The sequence below is a fragment of the Arabidopsis lyrata genome (assembly GCF_000004255.2).
Source record: "Arabidopsis lyrata subsp. lyrata unplaced genomic scaffold ARALYscaffold_6, whole genome shotgun sequence".
Taxonomy (NCBI): Eukaryota; Viridiplantae; Streptophyta; class Magnoliopsida; order Brassicales; family Brassicaceae; genus Arabidopsis; species Arabidopsis lyrata.
Window position 1 is genome coordinate 17,311,596 of NW_003302550.1, and position 22,207 is coordinate 17,333,802.

Below are 22,207 nucleotides of genomic sequence, written 5' to 3' on the forward strand. Positions count from 1 at the left end.
GCACGGCGCCTCCTTCCGATTCTTTGTCTCTTATCACATAAAGCTTTGTGTCTCCCCACAATCTGTTTGAACAAACATTTTGTCAAATTACCAAAAGAAAGGAAGTTATAGTTTTCTGAGAAGACTAAGAGTTAGAAAAGAAACCTTTTCTAGGAAGTCATAACATTTTACCCTTTTCTTCCCTGTTCGGAAATGAAAAAATGTTGGGTGAATAACTCCCTTTGGGGAGAATCCGTCTTCGGACTCAAACAGTGGGTTCCCACTTAAAGTAGTTATTCTTGTGCTTGATCTGAAAGAAGACAGCGACATTTTTCAAGTTTTTTCTTATAATGAACTATGGTGATCTTTCGGAATTCCTTTTGAAGGAGGAAGAGGTTCAGATTTCTAAAAAATGTCTGGATCTGGCCTGTTAGAGCAGGCTTCAGATCCAATTAAAACGCGGCCCAGCGATTCCGAAGCCATCATGGGCAACGATCAAAACCATTGTCTGGTCATATTTATGACAAAATTCTCATGAATTATAACTCTTATCCCTCGATATAAAAAAAAAACTTAAGCCGAGCTCCATCCTCGCCTTCGAGAGACCGAGGAAAAATTCTTATTAAGATTTTTTTTTTAATAAAGGCAAGTGAGCCTGATCAGCTCATCTCTCACAATTCATAAAACCTCTTTGGTGGACTAGGACTTGCAAACCTAGAATCATGTCTAAACGTTTTTGTTTAAAATAATCATCATATGCCAGAGCATGTACTTGGTTGTGTTCAGTCACACTAATTGAACAAAATATTTCCGTCAAACGGAATAATCCTCATGGACTCAACAAAACAATTCTTTAAAAAAAAAAAAAAAAAAGAGCGTTCACACCTCTGGAGAACCTTCGCCAACCTCAAATTGGGAGGGGGAGTCTCCAAATACCAAAGAGAATGGTCCCAAATCAAGAGAAGGGCGGGAAGCCGAAGATAACTCGGATTCAACTATAGCGAGCTCAGCAGAAACTTCCCTCCTCTCATCCTCTAGCGAAATTCTTCCACTCTCTATTCCCCCAATCAGATCTAGATTACTCTTCAGCTCGGCTCGATCGGACTGAAGCTTAGTCCAGACTTCCTCGTCTTTGACAAACTTCATGATAGATTGAATGAGTTGCCTACCAAAGCCCCTCATCTCTTCTCGAGCGTTATGTTCGGCTTCAGCAATATCGCGAGCTCTGTTCCTAATCAAAAGCTTGGTCTTTTGATTCGTTTCTTCGAGCAAGGCTGTAGTCTCTTCTAGCTCGGATTCTAAGCGAAGAGCATCAGACCTCGCAGAATCTCTTTTATCGTCCGCAATTCTGATCCGTTGCTCATTAGCTGCTAGAGTTTTCTTCATATTCTCAAAGGATGATTCAAGGGCTCTTGCTTGCTCAGATCGCTCAGACTGATTGGCTAGTCTAAGTTCATCAACCTCCTTTTTAGCCTTTGCTACTTCTCTCATCGCTTGGTGAAGAAGGTTCTCATAATGGAAGATCATTCCATTAGTCTCCATAAACGCCTTCGGAGTAAAAAAAAAAAAAAAAAACCCGTGTCATTAAAGCAAAAAGTTTTTTCTTTTACTTAGAAGAAAAAGGGATTGACAAAATCAAAATCCAAAAATTTTTGAACTTGGGATAGGTAACAGGCTCGACTGACGAACATCTGGCGGATTTCCGGCTTCCAAACCGAAAAAGGAGGAAGGGACGCCCCTTCCCTGGTTTGAAAACCTCAGAAGATGTCTCCAATCTCTTCTCCATCTGCAAAACAGAGGAGAATAGTAGGTTGATAAATAACCGCAATCTGTGACAAATCTTGCTAAGGCTTGCTTTCTAAAAAAAAAAACTTACCAGAAATCGAAGCGGTTAAAGGGCTTTGAGTCCTAACACTCAGTCCTTGGGACAGGGAAGTCTCAGGTCTCGGCTCATCGATTTCTTCTGGAATTGCTCTGTCTCCCGAAAAAGGGAGCTCAGAGTCTGAAGGTTCAACAGAGGGGAAAACAGAATGCAGAAAGCTAGGGGCTCGTGGCGGAGAACTTAATCTAACAGTTTTGAGTCTCTCGTTTGATAAAGTATCCGAGTCTGGAGCCTTCCTCTTTGTGCAAAGAGGAGGAGTTTCTTCTCTCTCCCTCTCTTGTGCGGAAGAGCAAATGGCGGTGGCAACTATGGGGTCGTTAGAGATATCGGCTCCATAAGAATCCACCGCACTTGACAAAGCCGCTTCTAAGGAACCGTTATCAACTAAGAGGGTCTTCCTGTGGAAGCTACCAACCTTGGAGATTGCAGCTATCCGCTTCTTTTTCCCAATTTCGGATAATTGATCCTTAAGAGCCTTAATCTCAGCCTGAATTTTTCTTTTATCTCGAGCATTCAAGCTCGAAACATCTTTCTCTTCAGGAGGAGGGTCAAGAGGGTGAGTTTTACCATCCTTAATAGCGAGTCCCGCTTTATGAATACGTTGAAGGGTGAAAGAATTCCAATTTGTGTCACCCTCGGAAACGATTCGGAAGAAAGATAAGAAGTCAACAATTGGACGGGGGATAGTTTGGTTCCCTGAAATAAAATGTTGAGTTAAGAATTCCGTTTCTTTCACACAATGTAGTAGAAAGATAATAAAGAATGATTCTAACCAAGTTTGGGCGACCAGTATTTCCTCCAAGGCCCATCATTTAGGGGCATTCCGTCGATAAGGTTACGGTCAAAAATAGGATTCATGGAAAAAATACCCTCTGCCGCAGAATCACGGGCTCGAAATAGCCCTAAGAGTTCGCTGGTGGTGAGAGAAAACCCTACCTCCGCCGAAACGGTCAGGGTACTCAGGACGTACCTAAGGAATTTGGGAGCCATTTGGGGAAAAGCGATCCCTAGATGTAGGAGATACAAAATGAGAACTTCCGGGATAGGAAAAAATAAACCAAAACCCTTGAAATAGACTTCGTACGCGCATCAGTAACCCTCTCGCACCATTTCTGGAGAATGTTACAAAGGCAACGAAGGGCGCCAAGGGAAGCATGGGTCGATTGGGACCTGAAATGTGGACTAAATTTATCTCCCGCTTGGGTAAAAACTTCGTCCCCTCTGGGAACAGGGATTCTTTGACTATCGTCTTCGTTGTCTGAAACGTAGACGGCCGGGGAAGACATTTTTTACTAAGGAGTTTTTTCTTTCTCTTGTTTGGTAAAAGCTTTCAGGGGTGAATGTACACTGTAAAAGCCATCGTTCCATTTAACCCTATTTAGTGAAAACCATCTCGAGAATATTGGGAAGTGGGACAGTTCTTCCCGTGGTATTAATATAAAATTAAGAAATTAATGATGACGGTTGTCAGGGAAATCAAATCATCTGATTATCCGAGATTAGCGTAACAGCGAAAAACATGGAATAATTCCGGAATGTTAAAGATCTTGAGTTATTAATTACTGTTTACTTAAGTCTTCCAAGCCGAGCACTCAGCTCGCAAGACTTGGGGGCTAAATATTGGGGTCGGATCCCACACATTTTCGGTAGGATCCACTTGGATCTGTCCACGTCATTATTACATAATAATCCTCTTGGATTTCTAGATGTTTTATTGCGAGAATCGAGCTCGACCTGTCGGAAGTTCGATTCAGTTTATTAAAGAGCTCGATCTTTACCAGTACGGAGTTCGCTCTTATTCAACATATAGTTCGCATAAAAGAAGGCCGAAGCAAGGAGAATATTGTTTGAGGTTCGCGGCAGCGTCAAGACGCAGGAGTTCGGAGTCAACAAGAAAGAGTTCGGAAGATCCACGCGAAGCCCAAGATAGTTCAAATTCAAGCTGTTTTGGTCAAATTGTAACCTACATGATTAATGCGGATCAATGCGATTATGAGCAGTAAATGACCGCATTGATCATGTTTTCTCTATAAAAACAATCTCAAACGCATGTGTTTGGGGGAGAACAACCTTTTACCTCTTACTATCAAGCAATACAGCATACTCTTTCTTTTACAATTTCGCAAGGCTTTTTACTATTTTATTCTTGCCAAATTCTTTCGCTTTATTTAGTTTCTTGGTTACTTTCCCTTTCAAATCCTTATTTTTCATTTGTTGATTTTAGAGTTTTTCTCCACAAAAATACTTAAAGACAATCGAGTGTGAATCCTACATCCACAGCATTCACATCAGCACATTCCCTTTAACATTGATTAAGTAGGAACCGTGAATCATACTATGTATTGGATAAGAACTCATTTGGCTTAAGGGTAGAGGTCTAGAGACAAAGATGGTCCCTTAAAGATCTGGTTTAAATCGCAACAGGGGATCTCTCAAGAATGATTGAGCTTTAGTAGAATGCTAAAGGTGAGTATCAAGTTATGCATACAAGGATAAGACCCCATCTACCCAGAATGTAATCAATATCAACCCAAATGGAGGTCCTATTTCTAATCCCAGAACATGAACTTAACTCTACCCTTTTGCACTCAAAGCATTTACAGACTTTTTCTCATATCATTCCTTTCTTTTCTTTGCTTTTCTATCCTAGGAGAAGCTTTCTTACTTTGCTCTGTCTAGCGGATCAGGATTCTTTAACAACTAAGGTTCCCTTTTCTTTCTTCTCATAAATGCAAGGCTTTTGCCCATTCTCTTTAAGCTATTTACAGAACCCTTTTCTTTACTTTAGCACACCCAAATCCTTTACTATACTTTTCTTACTTTAGCTACTTCTCCTAAGGACTCATTTCCCTTTTCTTTTCTTTCAGTGATGATCACAACTTTTTTCTTTCTTTTAAGAACATCCCAAACCCAGAATTAAGCACCCACCTAGTCCTATCTAGTCCAGATAACATGAACTAGAACTACATGAGATACTATCCTTGTCGTTACAGACCTAACACTTTCTACCAAGCTCAATCGAAATAAGGCCTCACATTCACACACAAATGATAAATGGCTTGAAAGAAGGTTAAGGCTTAGGGTAGGGAATAACTGCTCCAAAGATGGGAGTCAGCTACTTGGACTAGCAAGAGTGATCAAAAGGTAAAAGAAAGTCCAAGTATTTTCAGGTATCCATGAGTTCATAACACAATGCATGGTATGATAATTGCAAGTCAAAATTCAGGTTCAAATTGATAGGGAAAGGCATCAGATCAAAGCGAGTTTCAACTAAGAACAAGAAAATCAAGCTTCGAATTCAAGAGATGATGCGGTCTTACTTCAAGTTCAATCGATTATGCATTAGAGGACTAACAACCTGGGCACTGAATTTACTTAGTGAATGTGCATATTTACAAGGTTATAATCATCATAATCTCCAATGCAAATGCATGATGCACCAGTCCTAAATGAAAGCATACTAAAACAAACTTAAAATGGCAATGTGAACTACATGAACACTCTGTTTTTGTATTACAATTTTCGAAATTTTTCAAAAAATTTTTGTTTTTCTATGACTTAGATGCTTATGCAATAAGAAAACAGAACACAACATCAAATACTTCTTGGACCCTCCCCCAAACTTAAATTACACAGTCCCATGTGTAATAAAAATTCAGAAGAGAGTTCAAGACAAACAAACAACGTAACAGAGAAATAAACATGCAATGAAATAATACAATGGTTTAGGTGGATGAGAGATACTTTGGGTTTAGGAGAAGTAGGTGTTGAGGAAGTCCTCCATGCTCTCCTGTGTGTAAGAAGGAGCAGTGCGTGACTCAGGAAGTGCCTGCTCGACGTCCCTACTAGACTCCATGTCGAGTTCCCTGGTTGAGTACGCTTCTGAACTTGACAGCTGAGCGTCCTTCTTGTCGCGCTTCCTTCCCGAGCGTTTGTAGACTTGTGCAAACTCCTCTCGGCTTTCCCTTTGGCGTGGCTCAAACGATGAGAATCTGGGAGGATCAACAATCACTGCGTGCCTTGGGGTTATACTTGTAGAACCACTTCTTCTCAAAGTACCCCTTTGCTCTATTGGTGGTGGTGAATTCTTGGACTTTTTCTGGAGCTCCGTGATCTGAATCGCCATCTTATTCACCATGGTGGTCAATGAGTCAACTTTCTTCGACAATCCCCGTATTGCCTTCCCTTGGAACTTTCCCAGCCCCTTGCAGGAGGCCTATACGCTTGTGAGCTTCTCTCTCGCCTTTGGTCTGCTTGGGAGCTTTGTATTCCTCGAAGAAGAACCGCTCTGTTGCATAATCATCGGGATCGTCTTGGGTTTGCTCCAGGTTGTCTTCTTGCATTGCTTGAGGTAGTGGAGAGGCAAGGGTGACTTGTGAATCATAAAGAATGAAGGGCGGTGGGCAGAAGTCGATGTTCTCACCAGTTCTAATCGTGGTATGATTCGTGCATGGTAGAAGCAGCCTAGAACTTCCTTCCTCAGGGTGGTTGAACACATAGAGCAGCACACCTTCAGGAGCTGTCTTGTCAAGGTAGCCCTTCTTCCTTAAGTAAGCCATATCGATCCAAGTTGGGGAAGCGTCTCCTGTTCCCACGTCTATACTCGCAGCTACCAACATTGGTGTCACGATTCCACCAATGGTTAAACTTCCCTTGCGCCCTGTCCTATGCAGCATACTCCTTGTATCCCAATAGATGATCCAAGAACACAGCTACTAGGGAAGCATTTCCTCTATCTCCCATCATTCTGGCTCCATCTTTAGTGTTTCCCAAGAGGAAAATGAGAGCTAAGTCCAGAAGTTGCAACTCGCACTCATGGTTCCGGTAATTTTCTTCGCAAAGAACATGCTGTCAATGGACTGGTGTAGATACCTCACCACCAGGCTTCTAATAGCGGAACTCTTGCTTCTTGAAGGTATGAAATCTTCTGGTCCGGCTATCGTCTTCCACAGAGCTTGAATTTCGAGTTTATCGAAATCTTGAACCAATCCTTCTTTGCTGGGGAACCCATACAAAACGTTGAGCTCCCTGATGGTTAGCGAGTAGTTTCTTCCCTTGACCGAGAATTTGATATATCCAAAGCCCCTCCCATTCTCTTCCTCTTGTTCGTCCCAAAGAAATGCACTTGGAGAGTAGCTAGGAGCTGGCAGGGCTCCTCTTGATATCCTTCGAAACTATACCCCAGGAAGGTATTTAAACCGCACATCTCAGCAAGGTAGTCCACGTCTCGTGCAATTCCCAAAGCATTCATTGTTTCCCGATGAGTGATGTCTCTGTATTTAACCACTTTTAAGCATACATTTCTTATGTATTTAGCTTAGTTTCCTCTCTATTTCACTGCATTCATAGTCTTTCTCCTACTCTTATCATCACTTAGCTCGATTTGCATTGCATCGCATAGCATATTGCATATTTGATGTTTTTCAGGTACTTTGGAGCTTATTTGGGACTTAATGGAGCAAGGAGGAGCCAACACGACTTTGGAGCTAGACTTGGGATCGAGTTGGAGGAGAAGGAAGTCATTCAAGAGGATTCCGAGACATACTCGACCAGCCAGACTCGACGTGGAGTCGAGTAGGACGTTACGAAGCTGTCCTGGAATGGACTCGACCACATGGACTCGACGTGGAGTCGAGTAGGTCATCAGAGAGGCGCCACCTTTGAGAATCACACCAACTCGACGAGACAGACTCGAAGTCAAGTCGAGTTGGACCTTAGCCGCCGACTTTCTATTTTGTCTTGTAGCTAATTAGGACAACCTAGTATTTTCTATAAATAGGGGTTCACCCTATTATCCAGGGAATATTCTTTTTACCCACTGGTTTTTCCGCTGTTCTCTCTAAACCCTAGATTTTGTAATCATTTTTCCTGCTGAATCTTTGATTTTTTGCATTTCTTTTCTTCGAAAAAGTTGTAGATCTCTGTCTTATCTATAACATACTTGCTTTTTAATGAATTCTGGGTTTGAATCATTTTCTGGGTTTTTAGCTATGGTGTTCTTCAGTGTTCTTGAGTAGTTCTGCAAAGTTCTTAAGGATGGGATAGGTTATTAGTGGAATCCTCAGTTTCTTTAGCTAGGTAAGTGTTTAATTGCATGATTTCCCTTCTGGTTTAGTAGATCTTAATGCTATTTCCTCTCTGATCATTTGAAAGTTGATCTCAGACATTTCCATGCCCACAAGGTGTTTGATGAAATGTCTGAACAAACTTTTCCAGAGATTTGCATACTCTAGCCCAAGATATTGGATGATTAGAATGCTTATTGACCATATTAGATTGAATCATAATGCCGGCTAGGTTATATTTCATCAATGAGAATTGAGTTGAAAGTGATTTAGCTTGAGAATCTCTGTCACGAGAGTGGATTGATTTGTATTCGAATCTATTGTCTAGGGATAACTTGATTGAGTTTGTTAGCTAGTTAAAGGGATTGAGGAATCCATTATAACCAATAACCCCATTCTTAAGAGCTTGCCTTGTTTAATTGCTTGAATCTCGTTTCTGTTAGCTTCTGTTACTCTACTCGACCTGCTTGCTTATTGCTGCTTAGTATTGATAGTTATTTCTCTTTATGCATGATAGTTCCTTTTCTGTTGTTTTATCGTTTCTATGCATGATCACTTAAGATTGCTAGATAACAAAACTCTATTATGGTTGGCTTGACTTATTTGCTTTTTGTGCCTATCTTGAATGCTTTCAGTCACACTGAGATTGGATTGATAAACCTAATATACGACAATGGCATGTGTGTTAGGGATTGATACTTGTTAGAGAAAAATCTTGTTATCAATTTGGCGCCGTTGCCAGTCTTGTGTTGCATTGTTCCATTTGAGATTTCAGAAACGTTTAAGATTCTTTCTCTTTACTTTGGTTACTAACTCTTCATTTCATCTGCTTGTTTTTTGTGCTCCAGGTACCCTACTCGACCTCAAGTCGAGTTTAGACGTCCAGACTAGTCACCGTGCATGCAAACTTATTCTAAAGGCTCTGACAATCTTATCAGCCTCAACGACAACATCAATCGGTTACCTCGTGCGTTAAGAGAGCGGAGAGACAGAGACGGTTGTGAACTGCACAATCCAGTTGCTATGGAACCACAAGATCAAGACAATCAGGGAGTTGGTATACCAAGGAACATTGGTGATGGTGATGCACCACAAAACCATCAACAGAGACAGGGCATCGTTCCACCCCCTTTCCAGAACAACAATTTTGAGATCAAGAGTGGATTGATCTCAATGATACAAGGAAACAAGTTTCATTGGTTGCCTCTGGAAGATCCCTTAGACCACTTGGATAACTTTGATAGGCTCCGCATCCTAGCCAAGATAAATGGTTTTAGCGAGGATAGTTTCAAACTGCGCCTGTTTCCCTTCTCACTGGGAGACAAAGCACACCAATGGGAAAAGACGTTGCCTGCTGGCTCCATCACATCTTGGGACGATTGCAAGAAGGCCTTCTTAACAAAGTTCTTCTCAAATTCACGAACTGCAAGGCTAAGGAGTAAAATCTCCAGTTTTACCCAAAAGCAGTCTGAATCCATTTGTGAGGCCTGGGAGAGATTCAAAGGCTACACTACACAGTGTCCATACCATGGTTTCAAGAAGGCTTCTCTACTAAGCACACTCTACAGGGGAGTTTTGCCCAAGATCAGAATGTTGTTGACACTGCTTCTAATGGGAATTTCTTGAATAAGGATGTTGAAGAAGGCTGGGAATTAATTGAGAACTTAGCTCAATCCGATGGTAATTATAACGAGGATTTTGATCGCTCCAACAGAGGTATTGGAGATTCGGATGCAAAGCATAGTAAGGAGATCAAGGCTCTCAACGATAAGCTGGATAAGATTCTCCTGACTCAACAGAAATAAGCCCACTATATCACTGAAGAAGAGCACTATCAACTCCAAGAAGGGGAGACTACTCAAGCTGAAGAAGTCAGCTACATACAAAACCAAGGTAGTTACAACAAGGGCTATAACCCCTACAAGCCTGCCCATCCGAATATATCTTACCGAAGCACGAATGTTGCCAACCCTCAGGATCAGGTTTACCCTCAACAACAACAGAACCAGTCCAAGCCATTCGTCCCATACAATCAAGGATTTATCCCAAAGCAGCAGTACAGTGGAGGTTACCAACAACAGCATCTACCGCCCGGTTTTGCACAGCAAACCCAGCAAGCTCAACCTGCCCAAGATCAAGACATGAAGCAAATGCTTCAACAGATTCTACAAGGTCAAGCAGCTGGTGCTATAGTTCTTGATAAGAAAATGGCTGGGATTCACAACAAAGTAGACTGCTCCTACAATGATCTCAATATCAAGTTTGAGGCTCTAAACTCCAAGATGAAGTACATGGAGAGCTAAGCTGCTTCTACTTCTGCACCTAAGAATCCCAGACAACTACCCGGGAAAGCTATTCAGAATCCAAAGGAATATGCTAATGCTATTCAACTCCGCAGTGGTCGAGAGCTGCAAGCTCGACCTAGCATAGCTCCTGTCACTGAGGACAGTGAGATTCAAGAGGGGGAGGATTTGATTCAGAATGAAACTCAAGTAGAAGACACCACTAAGCGTGACCAAGATGATGCACCTAGTGATCAAGCTAAGAGTTCCCAGATCGAAAAACCAGTTGTTGATACGGGTAAGAAGAAAGCTTTCGTTCCACCACCCTACAAGCCAAAATACCATTTCCTGGAAGGTTCAAGAAGGATATCATTGAGAAGTACAGAGCCATGTTTGCTAGACAAATTAAGGAGATTGAAGTAAGGATGCCTCTCATTGATGCTTTCATGCTAATTCCGGATTCTCACAAATACTTGAAAGACATGATAATGAAGAGAATTCAGGAAGTACAAGGAATGGTTGTGTTGAGCCATGAATGCAGTGCTATCATACAGAAGAAGATCATACCGAAGAAGCTTGGGGATCCTGGTTCATTTACTCTACCTTGTTCACTAGGGCCTTTGTTCTTCAACAAATACCTATGTGATCTAGGAACATCAGTCAGTTTGATGCCACTCTTAGTAGCAAGAAGACTCGAATTCAACAAGTACAAGTCCTGCCATATCCAACTAATCTTAGCCGACAGATACGTAAGAGTCCCTCATGGTATGTTAGAAGATCTACCTATAAGAATTGGAAGGGTAGAGATCCCTACAGACTTCGTTGTTCTAGAAATGGGTGAAGAGCCAAGGACCCTCTCATACTAGGGAGACCCTTTCTAGCCACTGCTGGAGCTCTCATTGATGTCAGAAAAGGTAAAATCGATTTAAACCTCGGCAAAGACTTCAAGATGACATTCGATATCACTAAAACAATGAAGAAACCTACCATTGATGGCCAAGTCTTCTGGATTGATGAGATGGATAGATTAGCCGACGAATTGCTTGAAGAGCTTTCTGAAGAAGATCATCTACAGAGTGCTCTAACCAAAGATGGAGAAGAAGGGTATCTGCACTTAGAGACTTTAGGTTATAAGAAGCTTCTAGACTCACATAAAGAAGAAGAAGCATCAGAATCCTTTGAAAATTAGTGGTGCCAGTAGCAGAAGTCAGTACAGTGGAAGAGAACTTTTCAGAGCCTGCCCGACCAACATACTCGACCCCACGTCGAGTAGGCCTCCCCAGTCCAATTCCTGAAGATATCAAGGGAGCAGACTCGACTAGGAAACTCGATGACACGTCGAGCACGACTTCCCCTGCCTCAGACGACTGGTCTGAGCTCAAAGCCCCGAAGGTTGATCTTAAGCTGCTTCCGCAAGGTCTAAGGTACGCATTTCTCGGAACAAACTCTACTTACCCTGTGATCATAAATGCTGAGTTGAATGATGATGAAGTGAACCTGCTATTGTCTGAACTTAGGAAGTATAGGAGAGTTATCAGTTATTCACTATATGATATAAAGGGAATTTCACCTAGTTTGTGCATGCATAGGATCCATCTTGAAAATGAATCTTACTCTAGCATTGAACCACAGAGAAGATTGAATCCTAACCTGAAAGAAGTAGTTAAGAAGAAGATACTTAAACTATTGGAAGTGGGTGTAATCTACCCTATTTCCGATAGCACTTGGGTATCTCCGGTTCACTGTGTGCCTAAGAAGGGTGGAATGACTGTTATAAAGAATGATAAAGATGAATTGATTCCTACTAGAACTATAACAGGACATAGAATGTGCATTGATTATAGAAAGGTAAATGCTGCATCTAGAAAAGATCACTTTCCTATGCCTTTTATTGATCAAATGCTTGAACGCTTAGCTAATCACCCATACTACTGCTTTCTTGATGGGTATAGTGGTTTCTTTCAAATACCAATTCACCCTAATTATCAAGAGAAAACCACTTTTACTTGCCCCTATGGAACCTTTGCTTATAGAAGAATGCCTTTCGGATTGTGTAATGCACCCGCTACGTTTCAGAGGTGTATGACTTCAATATTCTCGGATTTAATTGAGGAGACGGTGGAAGTCTTTATGGACGATTTCTATGTCTATGGCTCCTCTTTCTCCTCCTGTTTGTTAAATCTATGCAGGGTTCTAGCAAGGTGTGAGGAGACCAATCTAGTGCTGAACTGGGAGAAGTGTCACTTCATGGTCAGAGAGGGTATAGTATTGGGGCACAAGATCTCAGAGAAGGGAATCGAGGTTGATAAAGCAAAGATAGACGTTATGGTACAGTTGCAGCCTTCGAAAACTGTCAAGGATATCAGAAGTTTCCTGGGCCACGCCGGTTTTTACAGAAGATTCATTAAAGATTTCTCCAAGATAGCCAGACCGCTAACTAGACTTTTATGCAAGGAGTCCGAGTTCGAATTTGATGAAGACTGCCTAAAAGCCTTTCATACTATCAAAGAAGCCTTGGTATCTGCTCCTGTTGTTCAAGCTCCTAATTGGGACTATCCGTTCGAGATTATGTGTGATGCTTCGGATTTCGCCATGGGAGCTGTGCTGGGCCAAAGAATAGACAAGAAGCTCCACGTTATATACTACGCAAGCAGGACCTTAGATGATACTAAAGGAAGATATGCCACAACAGAGAAAGAGTTGCTGGTTGTAGTCTTTGCTTTCGAGAAGTTCAGAAGCTACCTAGTGGGTTCCAAAGTGATAGTGTACACTGATCATGCAGCACTTAGACACATCTATGCGAAGAAAGATACGAAGCCTAGACTGTTGAGATGGATTTTGTTGCTACAAGAGTTTGATATGGAGATTGTTGATAAGAAAGGTATAGAGAACGGGGTAGCTGACCACTTATCAAGGATGCGGATTGAAGATGAAATCCCTATTGACGATTCCATGCTAGAAGAGCAGCAGTTGGCCATCAAGTGCTATAAACTGGTATACAACAAGAAGGAATTTGAAGAAGCTTGTGCTGTCAAGGAAGAAGACTTTCCATGGTATGCTGACCTTGTGAATTACCTTATCTGTGGAGAGATCCCCAAGTCCCTTGATGCTTACCAGAAGAAGAAGTTCTTTAGGGACATCAACCACTACTACTGGGATGAACCTTATTTGTATAAGAAGGGTGCTGACGGCCTATTTAGAAGGTGTAATGCTGAAGAGGAAGTTCAAGGAGTGCTGGAACACTGTCATGGTTCTGCATATGGAGGACACTTTGCAACTTTTAAAACAGTTCAGAAAGTACTACAAGCTGGACTTTGGTGGCCTTCCATGTTTAAAGATGCACATGGATTCATTGCCAAATGTGATCCCTGCCAGAGAATGGGAAATATAACTAGGAAGAACGAAATGCCACAGAACCCGATCTTGGAAGTTGAAGTCTTCGACGTTTGGGGAATTGACTTCATGGGTCCTTTTAATCCTTCTTCTCACGGGAATAAGTACATCTTAGTTGCTGTGGATTACGTCTCCAAATGGGTTGAGGCCATTGCTTCTCCAACTAATGATCATAAGGTTGTATTGAAGCTGTTCAAGAGCATCATTTTTCCCAGATTTGGTGTACCTAAAGCAGTGATCAGTGATGGTGGCTCTCATTTCATAAACAAGGTCTTTGAGAGTTTGTTAAAGAAACATGGTGTGAAGCACAAGGTAGCTACTCCTTATCATCCTCAAACCAGCGGGCAAGTAGAGGTATCCAACCGACAGATCAAAGCCATACTTGCAAGGGTTGTTGGTGTTTCAAAGAGAGATTGGTCTACCAAGTTAGACGATACGCTTTGGGCTTATCGGACTGCTTACAAGACACCAATAGGAAGGACTCCATTCCAGATGCTGTACGGGAAGTCATGTCACCTTCCGATTGAGGTTGAGTATAAAGCGATATGGGCTACCAAGTTGTTGAATCTGGGTATCAAGGAGGCTCAAGATAAGATATCGGTTGACCTGCACGAACTTGAGGAAATAAGGCTGGAAGCTTATGAGAGTTCAAAGGTGTATAAGGAAAGAACAAAAGCTTTCCATGACAAGAAGATTTCACCAAAAGACTTCAAGGCTGGAGACCAAGTCTTACTGTTCAACTCTAGACTCAAGCTATTTCCCGGAAAGCTCAAGTCCAGGTGGTCCGGTCCTTTCACTATCAAAGAAGTCCTACTATTTGGTGCGGTATCGCTGTTTGCTAAAGACGGTTCAGAGTTAAATGTTAATGGTCAGAGACTTAAGAAATATCTCGCGGATAGCATCATTCCTGAAGGAGCTACGGTTCATCTTCAGGAACCTCAACTCGCCTAAAAGAGTAGTAAAGTCGAGCTAAAGACTTTAAAAAAGCTCACTTGGGAGGAATTCCCATGTTTATCCTTGTAAATAGTTGTTTATCTCTTGTTTTTTTTGTAGTGTCTGTGATTTTCAGGATTTTGTCGAATTGGAGTCAAAAGAATGGAGAAAGATCAGACTCAACCAACCCTACTCGATGACAAGTCGAGCAGCCCAATGGACTGAATCCAATCTTTAAACGAAGCCCAACTCGATTTAAGGCCAAGCCTACCACCCTCAAGCCCATTAAATTGAGTCAACCTTCCAACAAGTCAACCTTGGAGCCAAAATTCAAATTCAAAATCTGGTCAACGGTCCTACTCGACCCCACGTCGAGTCAACATCGTCGAGCCCGAGCAAAGTACCTCCAAAAATTCAAATTTGAACTTGGCCAACATCCCACTCGACCCCACGTCGAGTCAACACGTCGAGTCCAACGCCAAGCCATTCAAAATTCAAATTTGAATCCTAGATCCGACAATCCCTGCTCCCACACGCTCCACCCTTGTCCTTTTGTCTCTTTGGGCGTCTTTAAAAGGGAAGAAGCACTCCTCACTCCTCTCATTCTCTCATTTCTTCAATTTCTCTCATTTCTCACTTATAGCTCTAGTTCACTCTCATTTCTCCTTTGCTTTTTCGTTTTAAAGCCTTGAAAGTTCTTAAACTTTAGTTTTAAACTCGATTTGAAAGTTTAAAACTCACTTCTCTTCTTTAAAAACTCTATTCTCTGCTCATTTGATCCACTCTGCTCGTTGTGCTCTCCTTTTTCAGAAGAAACCACCATGGATCGTGACCAAGAACAAAAGAGAGACTCCGCAAGAAACATTGCACGTGGTTTCGCCATCATCAACGAGCGGATCCCAGTCCAAGACTTCATGAGTTTCGAAGAGCACCAGGCTCGCCTCACGCTCCTCACTCATGGACCAGTCACTTCACTTTCATGCGGGAAGACAGCCCAGACCGAACAGGAGGTGAAATTGTGTTGAGTTTGGCCGGCTGCGATCCTACTCGACGTGACGTCGAGGAGGCACGTCGAGTAGGCTCATCGAGTTCAAGAGAAGATGACGCTGAACGTTTGACTAGAAGGAGAAGCGAGATAAGTCATGGGAAGAGAGTCATGGAAGCGGATTTAGAAGAAAATCCAGAAGAAGAGGCTGTTGAAATGGAGGAAGAAGAGGTTTTTGAAATGGAAGAGGAGATCAAACCTGCTAAGCCTACCAAAAGAAAAGGCAAGAAGAAGCCGCCTCTTTCTCCTGAAGAGTATTGCGAATACATCAAGGCATTAAGCTTCGAAGGAACCAGACATCCTCATCGAGAGACAATGAATGCCTTGGGAATTGCAAGAGACGTGGACTACCTTGCTGAGATGAACGGTTTGAATACCTTTCTGGGGTATAGTTTCGAAGGATATCAAGAGGAGACCTGCCAGCTCCTAGCTACTCTCGAAGTGCACTTCTACGCGGACGATCAAGAGGAAGAGAATGGGAGAGGTTTTGGATACATTACATTCTCAGTCAAGGGAAGAGACTACTTGCTAACAATCAGGGAGCTCAACCTCTTGTATGGGTTCCCAAGCAAAGAAGGATTGGTGCAAAATTTCGATAAGCGCGAAATTCAAGCCCTGTGGAAGACGATCGCCGGACCAGAAGAATACATACCTTCGAAAAGCAAGAGTTCCGCTATTAGAAGCTCGGTGGTGAGGTATCTACACCAGTCCATAGCCAGCATGTTCTTTGCAAAGAAGATCACCGGTACCATAAGTGAAGGTGAATTGCAACTTCTAAACTTAGCTCTTATTTTCCTCTTGGGAAACACTAGGGATGGAACCAGAATGATGGGAGATAGAAGAAATGCTTCCCTAGTAGCTGTGTTCTTGGATCATCTACTAGGATACAAGGAGTATGCTACCTCAATGCATAGGACGGGGTGCAAAGGAAGCTTGACCATTGGCGGAATCCTTCCCCAACTTGGATCGATATGGCGTACTTAAGGAAGAAGGGATGCCTTGACAAAACTGCTCCTGAAGGTGTGTTGCTCTATGTGTTCAACCACCCTGAGGAAGGAAGTTCCAGGATGCTTCTACCATGCACAAATCGCACCACGATTAGGACTGGTGAGAACATTGACTTCTGCCCACCACCCTTCATTCTCTACGATTCACAAGTCTCCCCTGCCTCTCCACCACCTCAAGCAATGCACGAAGACAACCAGGAGCAAACCCAAGACGATCCCGATGATTATGCACCAGAGCGGTTCTTCTTCGAGGAATACAAAGCCCCCAAGCAGACCAAAAGCGAGAGAGAAGCTCACAAGCGCATAGGACTCCTGCAAGGGCTGGGAAAGTTTCAAGGGAAAGGCAATACGGGGATTGTCGAAGAAGGTGGATTCATTGACCACCATTGAGAAGAAGATGGCGATTTAGATCACGGACCTCCAGAAGAAGTCCAAGCATTCACCACCATCATCAGAAGAGAGAAGTACCTTGAGAAGAAGCGGTTCCACAAGCATGGCTCCAAGGCGCACTATGACAGTTGACCCTCCCAGATTTTCATCCTTTGAACCACGCCAGAGAGGGAACCCAAAGGAGTTTGCACAAGTCTACAAACGCTTGGGAAAGAGACGTAACAAGAAGAACGCTCAGCCGACAAGTCCAGAGGCAAACTCGACATGGGAACTCGACCTGACGTCGAGTAGGCACGTCGAGCAGCCTGCTCCTGAGCCAACTGCTCCTTCTTACACACAGGAGAGCATGGATGACTTCCTCAACAAATACTTCTCCTAAAATCCAAAGTATCAATCATTTCCCTAAACCATTGTACTATTTCATTGCATTCGTTTGACTTTATGTTTTCGTTGTTTGTCTTGAACTCTCTTCCGAATTTCTATTACACAAGGGACTGTGTAATTCAAGTTTGGGGGAGGGTCCAAGAAGTATTTAATGTAGTGTTCAGTTTTCTTATTGCATAAGCATCTAAGGCATAGAAAAACCAAAAAAAAATTGAAAAATTTCAAAAAATTGTAATACAAAAGAAGAGTGTTCATGTAGTTCGCATTGCCATTTTAAGATTGTTTCAGTATGCTTTCACTTAGGACTAGTGCATCATGCACTTGCATTGGAAATTATGATGACTGCAACCTTGTAAATATGCATATTCACTAAGTAAACTCACTGCCCAGGTTGTTAGTTCTCTAATACATAATCGGTTGAACTTGAAGTAAGACCGCACCATCTTTTGAATTCAACGCTTGATTTTCTTGTTCTTAGTCGAAACTCGCTTTGATCTGATGCCATTCCCTATCAATTTGAACTTGAATTTTGACTTACAATTATCATGCTGTGCATTGTGCTATGAACTCATGGATACCTTAAAATAATTGGGCTTTCTTTTACCTTTTGATCACCCTTGCTAGTCCAAGTAGCTGACTCCCATCTTTGGAGCAGTTATTCCCCACCCTTAGCCTTAACCTTCTTTCAAGCCATTTATCATTTGTGTGTGAATGTGAGGCCTTATTTCGATTGAGCTTGGTAGAAAGTGTTAGGTCTGTAACGACAAGGATAGTATCTCATGTAGTTCTAGTTCACGTTATCTGGACTAGATAGGACTAGGTGGGTGCTTAATTCTGGGTTTGGGATGTTCTTAAAAGAAAGAAAAGGTTGTGATCATCACTGAAAGAAAAGAAAAGGGAAATGAGTCCTTAGGAGAAGTAGCTAAAGTAAGAAAAGTCTAGTAAAGGATTTGGGAATGTTAAAGTAAAGAAAAGGGTTCTGTAATAGCTTAAAGAGAATGGGCAAAAGCCTTGCGTTTATTAAAAGAAAGAAAAGGGAACCCTAGTTGTTAAAGAATCCTAATCCGCTAGACAGAGCAAAGTAAGAAAGCTTCTCCTAAGATAGAAAAGCGAAGAAAAGAAAGGAATGATGTGAGTAAAAGTCTGTAAATGCTTTGAGTGCAAAAGGGTAGAGTTAAGTTCATGTTCTGGGATTAGAAATAGGACCTCCATTTGGGTTGATATTGATTACATTCTGGGTAAATGGGGTCCTATCCTTGTATGCATAACTTGATACTCACCTTTAGCATTCTACTAAAGCTCAATCATTCTTGAGAGATCCCCTGTTGCGATTTAAACCAGATCTTTAAGGGACCATCTTTGTCTCTAGACCTCTACCCTTAAGCCAAATGAGTTCTTATCCAATGCATAGAATGATTCACGGTTCCTACTTAATCAATATTAAAGGGAATGTGCTGATTTGAATGCTTGAATTGATTAAGGCAGAAGTTAGGTTGAGATGTGAAGGAGATGGCTAATGCTTTTAAGTAGAGATCAGTCAACCTTGCATTCTAGAATTAGCAACCTGGACATTGAATTCACTTACTCTATATGCATGTTTTGGTTCTGAGTCTCTGATGTCTCTATATTTTACCGCTTTTAAGCACACTTTTCTCGTGCATTTAGCTAAGTTTCATCTCTTTTTCATTGCATCCATAGTCCTTTTCATATCATTTTCATCACTTAGTACGATTTGCATTGCATGGCATAGCATATTGCATATTGGATGTGTTTCAGGTATTTGGAGCTTATTTGGGACTTAATGGATGCAAAGAAGAGAATTGATGATTCAGAGCCAGTCTGAAGTCCCTCAAAGATCGACTCAGATGGAAGTCTTGCATTGCGATTTAGCTTCAGAGCTCTTCATACAAGTTATAGGAAATTGAGTTACCTTTCCAACGGAGGTGATTGCAAGCGAATCAGAGCTTTGATGCAAGAGTTATGGTGGTTTTAATGGAGACATATGCAGAAAACTGGTTGGACTCGACAGGAGGTCGAGCAGGCGCTCAGAAACCACCAAGGGTTGGACTCGACCACACCAACTCGACGTGAGGTCGAGTAGGACACCATCAAGGAGCACCCTTTGAAGAATCACTCCCCCTCGACCACATGGACTCGACGACACGTCGAGTAGGACGTCAGGAAGCTGTCTGGACATGGACTCGACCACGCAGGCTCGACGTCACATCGAGTTGGTCTCCGCCGACTCTCTATTTTGTCTTGTAGCTAATTAGGGCAACCTAGTATTTCCTATAAATAGGGGTACACCCTTTTATCAAGAGATATTCCTTTTACCCAGCAGATATTCCTTTGTTCTCTCATAAACCCTAGTTTTTGTAATCGTTTTTCCTGTTGATCCTTTGAGTTTTTGCATTTCTTTTCTTCATAAAAGTTGTAGATCTGTATCTTATCTATAACATACTTGCTTTTCAATGATTTCTGGGTTTGAAACGTTTTCTGGGTTTTTATGCATGATGTTCTTCAGTGTTCTTGAGTAGTGGATTAGGGTTCTTGAGGATGGGTTAGATTAGGTGTGGAATCCTTAGTATATTTAGGTGGTTAAGTGTAGAATTGCTTGATTTCCCTTCTGGTTTAGTAGATCTTAATGCTATTTCTTCTCTGATCAATTGGAAATTGATCTCAGACATTTCCACACCCAAAAGGTGTTTGATGAAATGTCTGAACAAACTTTTCTAGAGATTTGCATACTCTAGCCCAAGAGATTGGATGTTTAGAATGCTTATTGACTCTATTAGATTGAATCTTAATGCCTGCTAGGTTATATTTCTTCAATGAGAATTGAGTATGAAAGTGATTTAGCTTGAGAATCTCTGTCACGAGAGTGGATTGATTTGTATTCGAATCTATTGTCTAGGGATAGCTTGATTGAGTTTGTTAACCACCTAGGTAGACTAAGGAGACTGCCATAATCGATTACCCCATTCCTCAGGACCTTTTCTCTCTATTGATTGTTTAAATCTTGTTTCTGTTAGTCTTTGTGTTCTACTCGACCTGTTAGGCCTAGAGCGCTTCTCTGCATTGTTAGGTTGTTAGTTTCTATTCCAAAGCTTTTGCATGATAGTTTCTGGTCTTTAGTTTACTTCTTGTTCTTGTTTACTTGCTGTTTAGTTCTCTTTTTATGCTTTTATATTTGGTATTTGCATGTTAAATTGGTTGCTAGGATCAATAGAAACACACAAAACCCTTCCATAATTGACTTGACTTATTTGCTTTCTGTTTCATATCTTGAATGCTTGCAGTCACACTGAGATTGGATTGATAACCTAATATATTACAATGGCATGTGTATTAGGGATTGATACTTGTTAGAGAGAGAGTAAAACCCTATTATCAATTTGGCGCCGTTGCCAGTCTTGTGTTGCATTGTTCCATTTAAGATTTCAGAAACGTTTAAGATCAAGTTCTTTCTTTACCTTGGTTACTAACTCTTCATTTCATCTGCTTGTTTTTGTGCTCCAGGTACCATCTCGACCTCACGTCGAGACTGCCACATCGAGTCTGACCACTCTGCCTGCAAACTCGATCTAAAGGCTCCAACAACCTCATCAGCTATAAAGACAACATCGATCGGTTAGCTCGTGAGTTAAGAGAAGGTAGAGCCCGAGACAACTGTGAACCGCATAATCCAGTAGCCATGGAACCACAAGATCAAGATAATCAAGGAGTTGGTATACCACGGAACATTGGTGATGGTGATGCACCACGCAACCATCAACAGAGACAGGGCATCATTCCACCTCCTGTCCAGATCAACAATTTCGAGATCAAGAGTGGATTGATCTCAATGATTCAAGGTAACAAGTTTTATGGGTTGCCTCTGGAAGACCCCTTGGATCACTTGGATAATTTTGATAGGCTCTGCAGCCTCACCAAGATCAATGGTGTTAGTGAAGACAGCTTCAAGCTACGTCTGTTTCCCTTCTCGCTGGGAGACAAAGCACACCACTGGGAGAAGACACTACCTGCTGGCTCCATCACATCTTGGGATGATTGCAAGAAGGCATTCTTAACAAAGTTCTTCTCCAATTCAAGAACTGCACGTCTACGGAATGAAATCTCCAGTTTTACACAAAAGCAGTCTGAATCCATTTGTGAGGCCTGGGAGAGATTCAAAGGCTACACTATACAGTGTCCACACCATGGTTTCAAGAAGGCTTCACTACTCAGCACACTCTACAGGGGAGTTTTGCCCAAGATCAGAATGTTGCTAGACACTGCCTCTAATGGGAATTTCTTAAATAAGGATGTTGAGGAAGGCTGGGAATTGATAGAGAACTTAGCTCTATCTGATGGTAACTATAACGAGGATTTTGATCGCTCCAACAGAGGTATTGGAGATCCGGATGCAAAGCATACTAAGGAGATGGTTCAGGCTCTCAACGACAAGCTGGATAAATTTCTGCTTACTAATCAGAAACCAGTCCACTACATCACTGAAGAAGAGCACTATCAAATCCAAGAGGGAGAGAACACTCAGGCTGCAGAAGTCAGCTACGTTCAGAACCAAGGTGACTACAACATGGGCTACAACCCCTACAAGCCTGCTTATCCTAATCTATCTTACCGGAGCACGAATGTTGCAAACCCTCAAGATCAGGTTTACCCTCAGCAACAACAGAACCAGTCCAAGCCATTCATACCGTACAATCAAGGCTTTGTCCCAAAGCAGCAGTTTAGTGGCGGTTATCAACAATATAATCCACCACCCGGTTTTGCACAGCAACCCCAGCCAGCTACACCTACCCAAGATCAAGACATGAAGCAAATGCTTCAGCAGATTCTACACG

At 42.0% G+C, this 22,207-nt stretch overlaps 1 protein-coding gene across 1 annotated transcript; it reads right to left on the minus strand.

The window, feature by feature from the left end:
* Positions 1 to 1,736: 1,736 nt before the first annotated feature.
* Positions 1,737 to 3,147, minus strand: LOC110227381. Its single transcript, XM_021021469.1, has 4 exons — positions 2,946 to 3,147; positions 2,731 to 2,868; positions 1,856 to 2,557; positions 1,737 to 1,765 (listed from the first exon to the last, which is right to left on the minus strand). Exons 1-4 carry the CDS (start codon positions 3,145 to 3,147, stop codon positions 1,737 to 1,739), a joined length of 1,071 nt encoding a protein of 356 aa, XP_020877128.1.
* Positions 3,148 to 22,207: the final 19,060 nt, after the last annotated feature.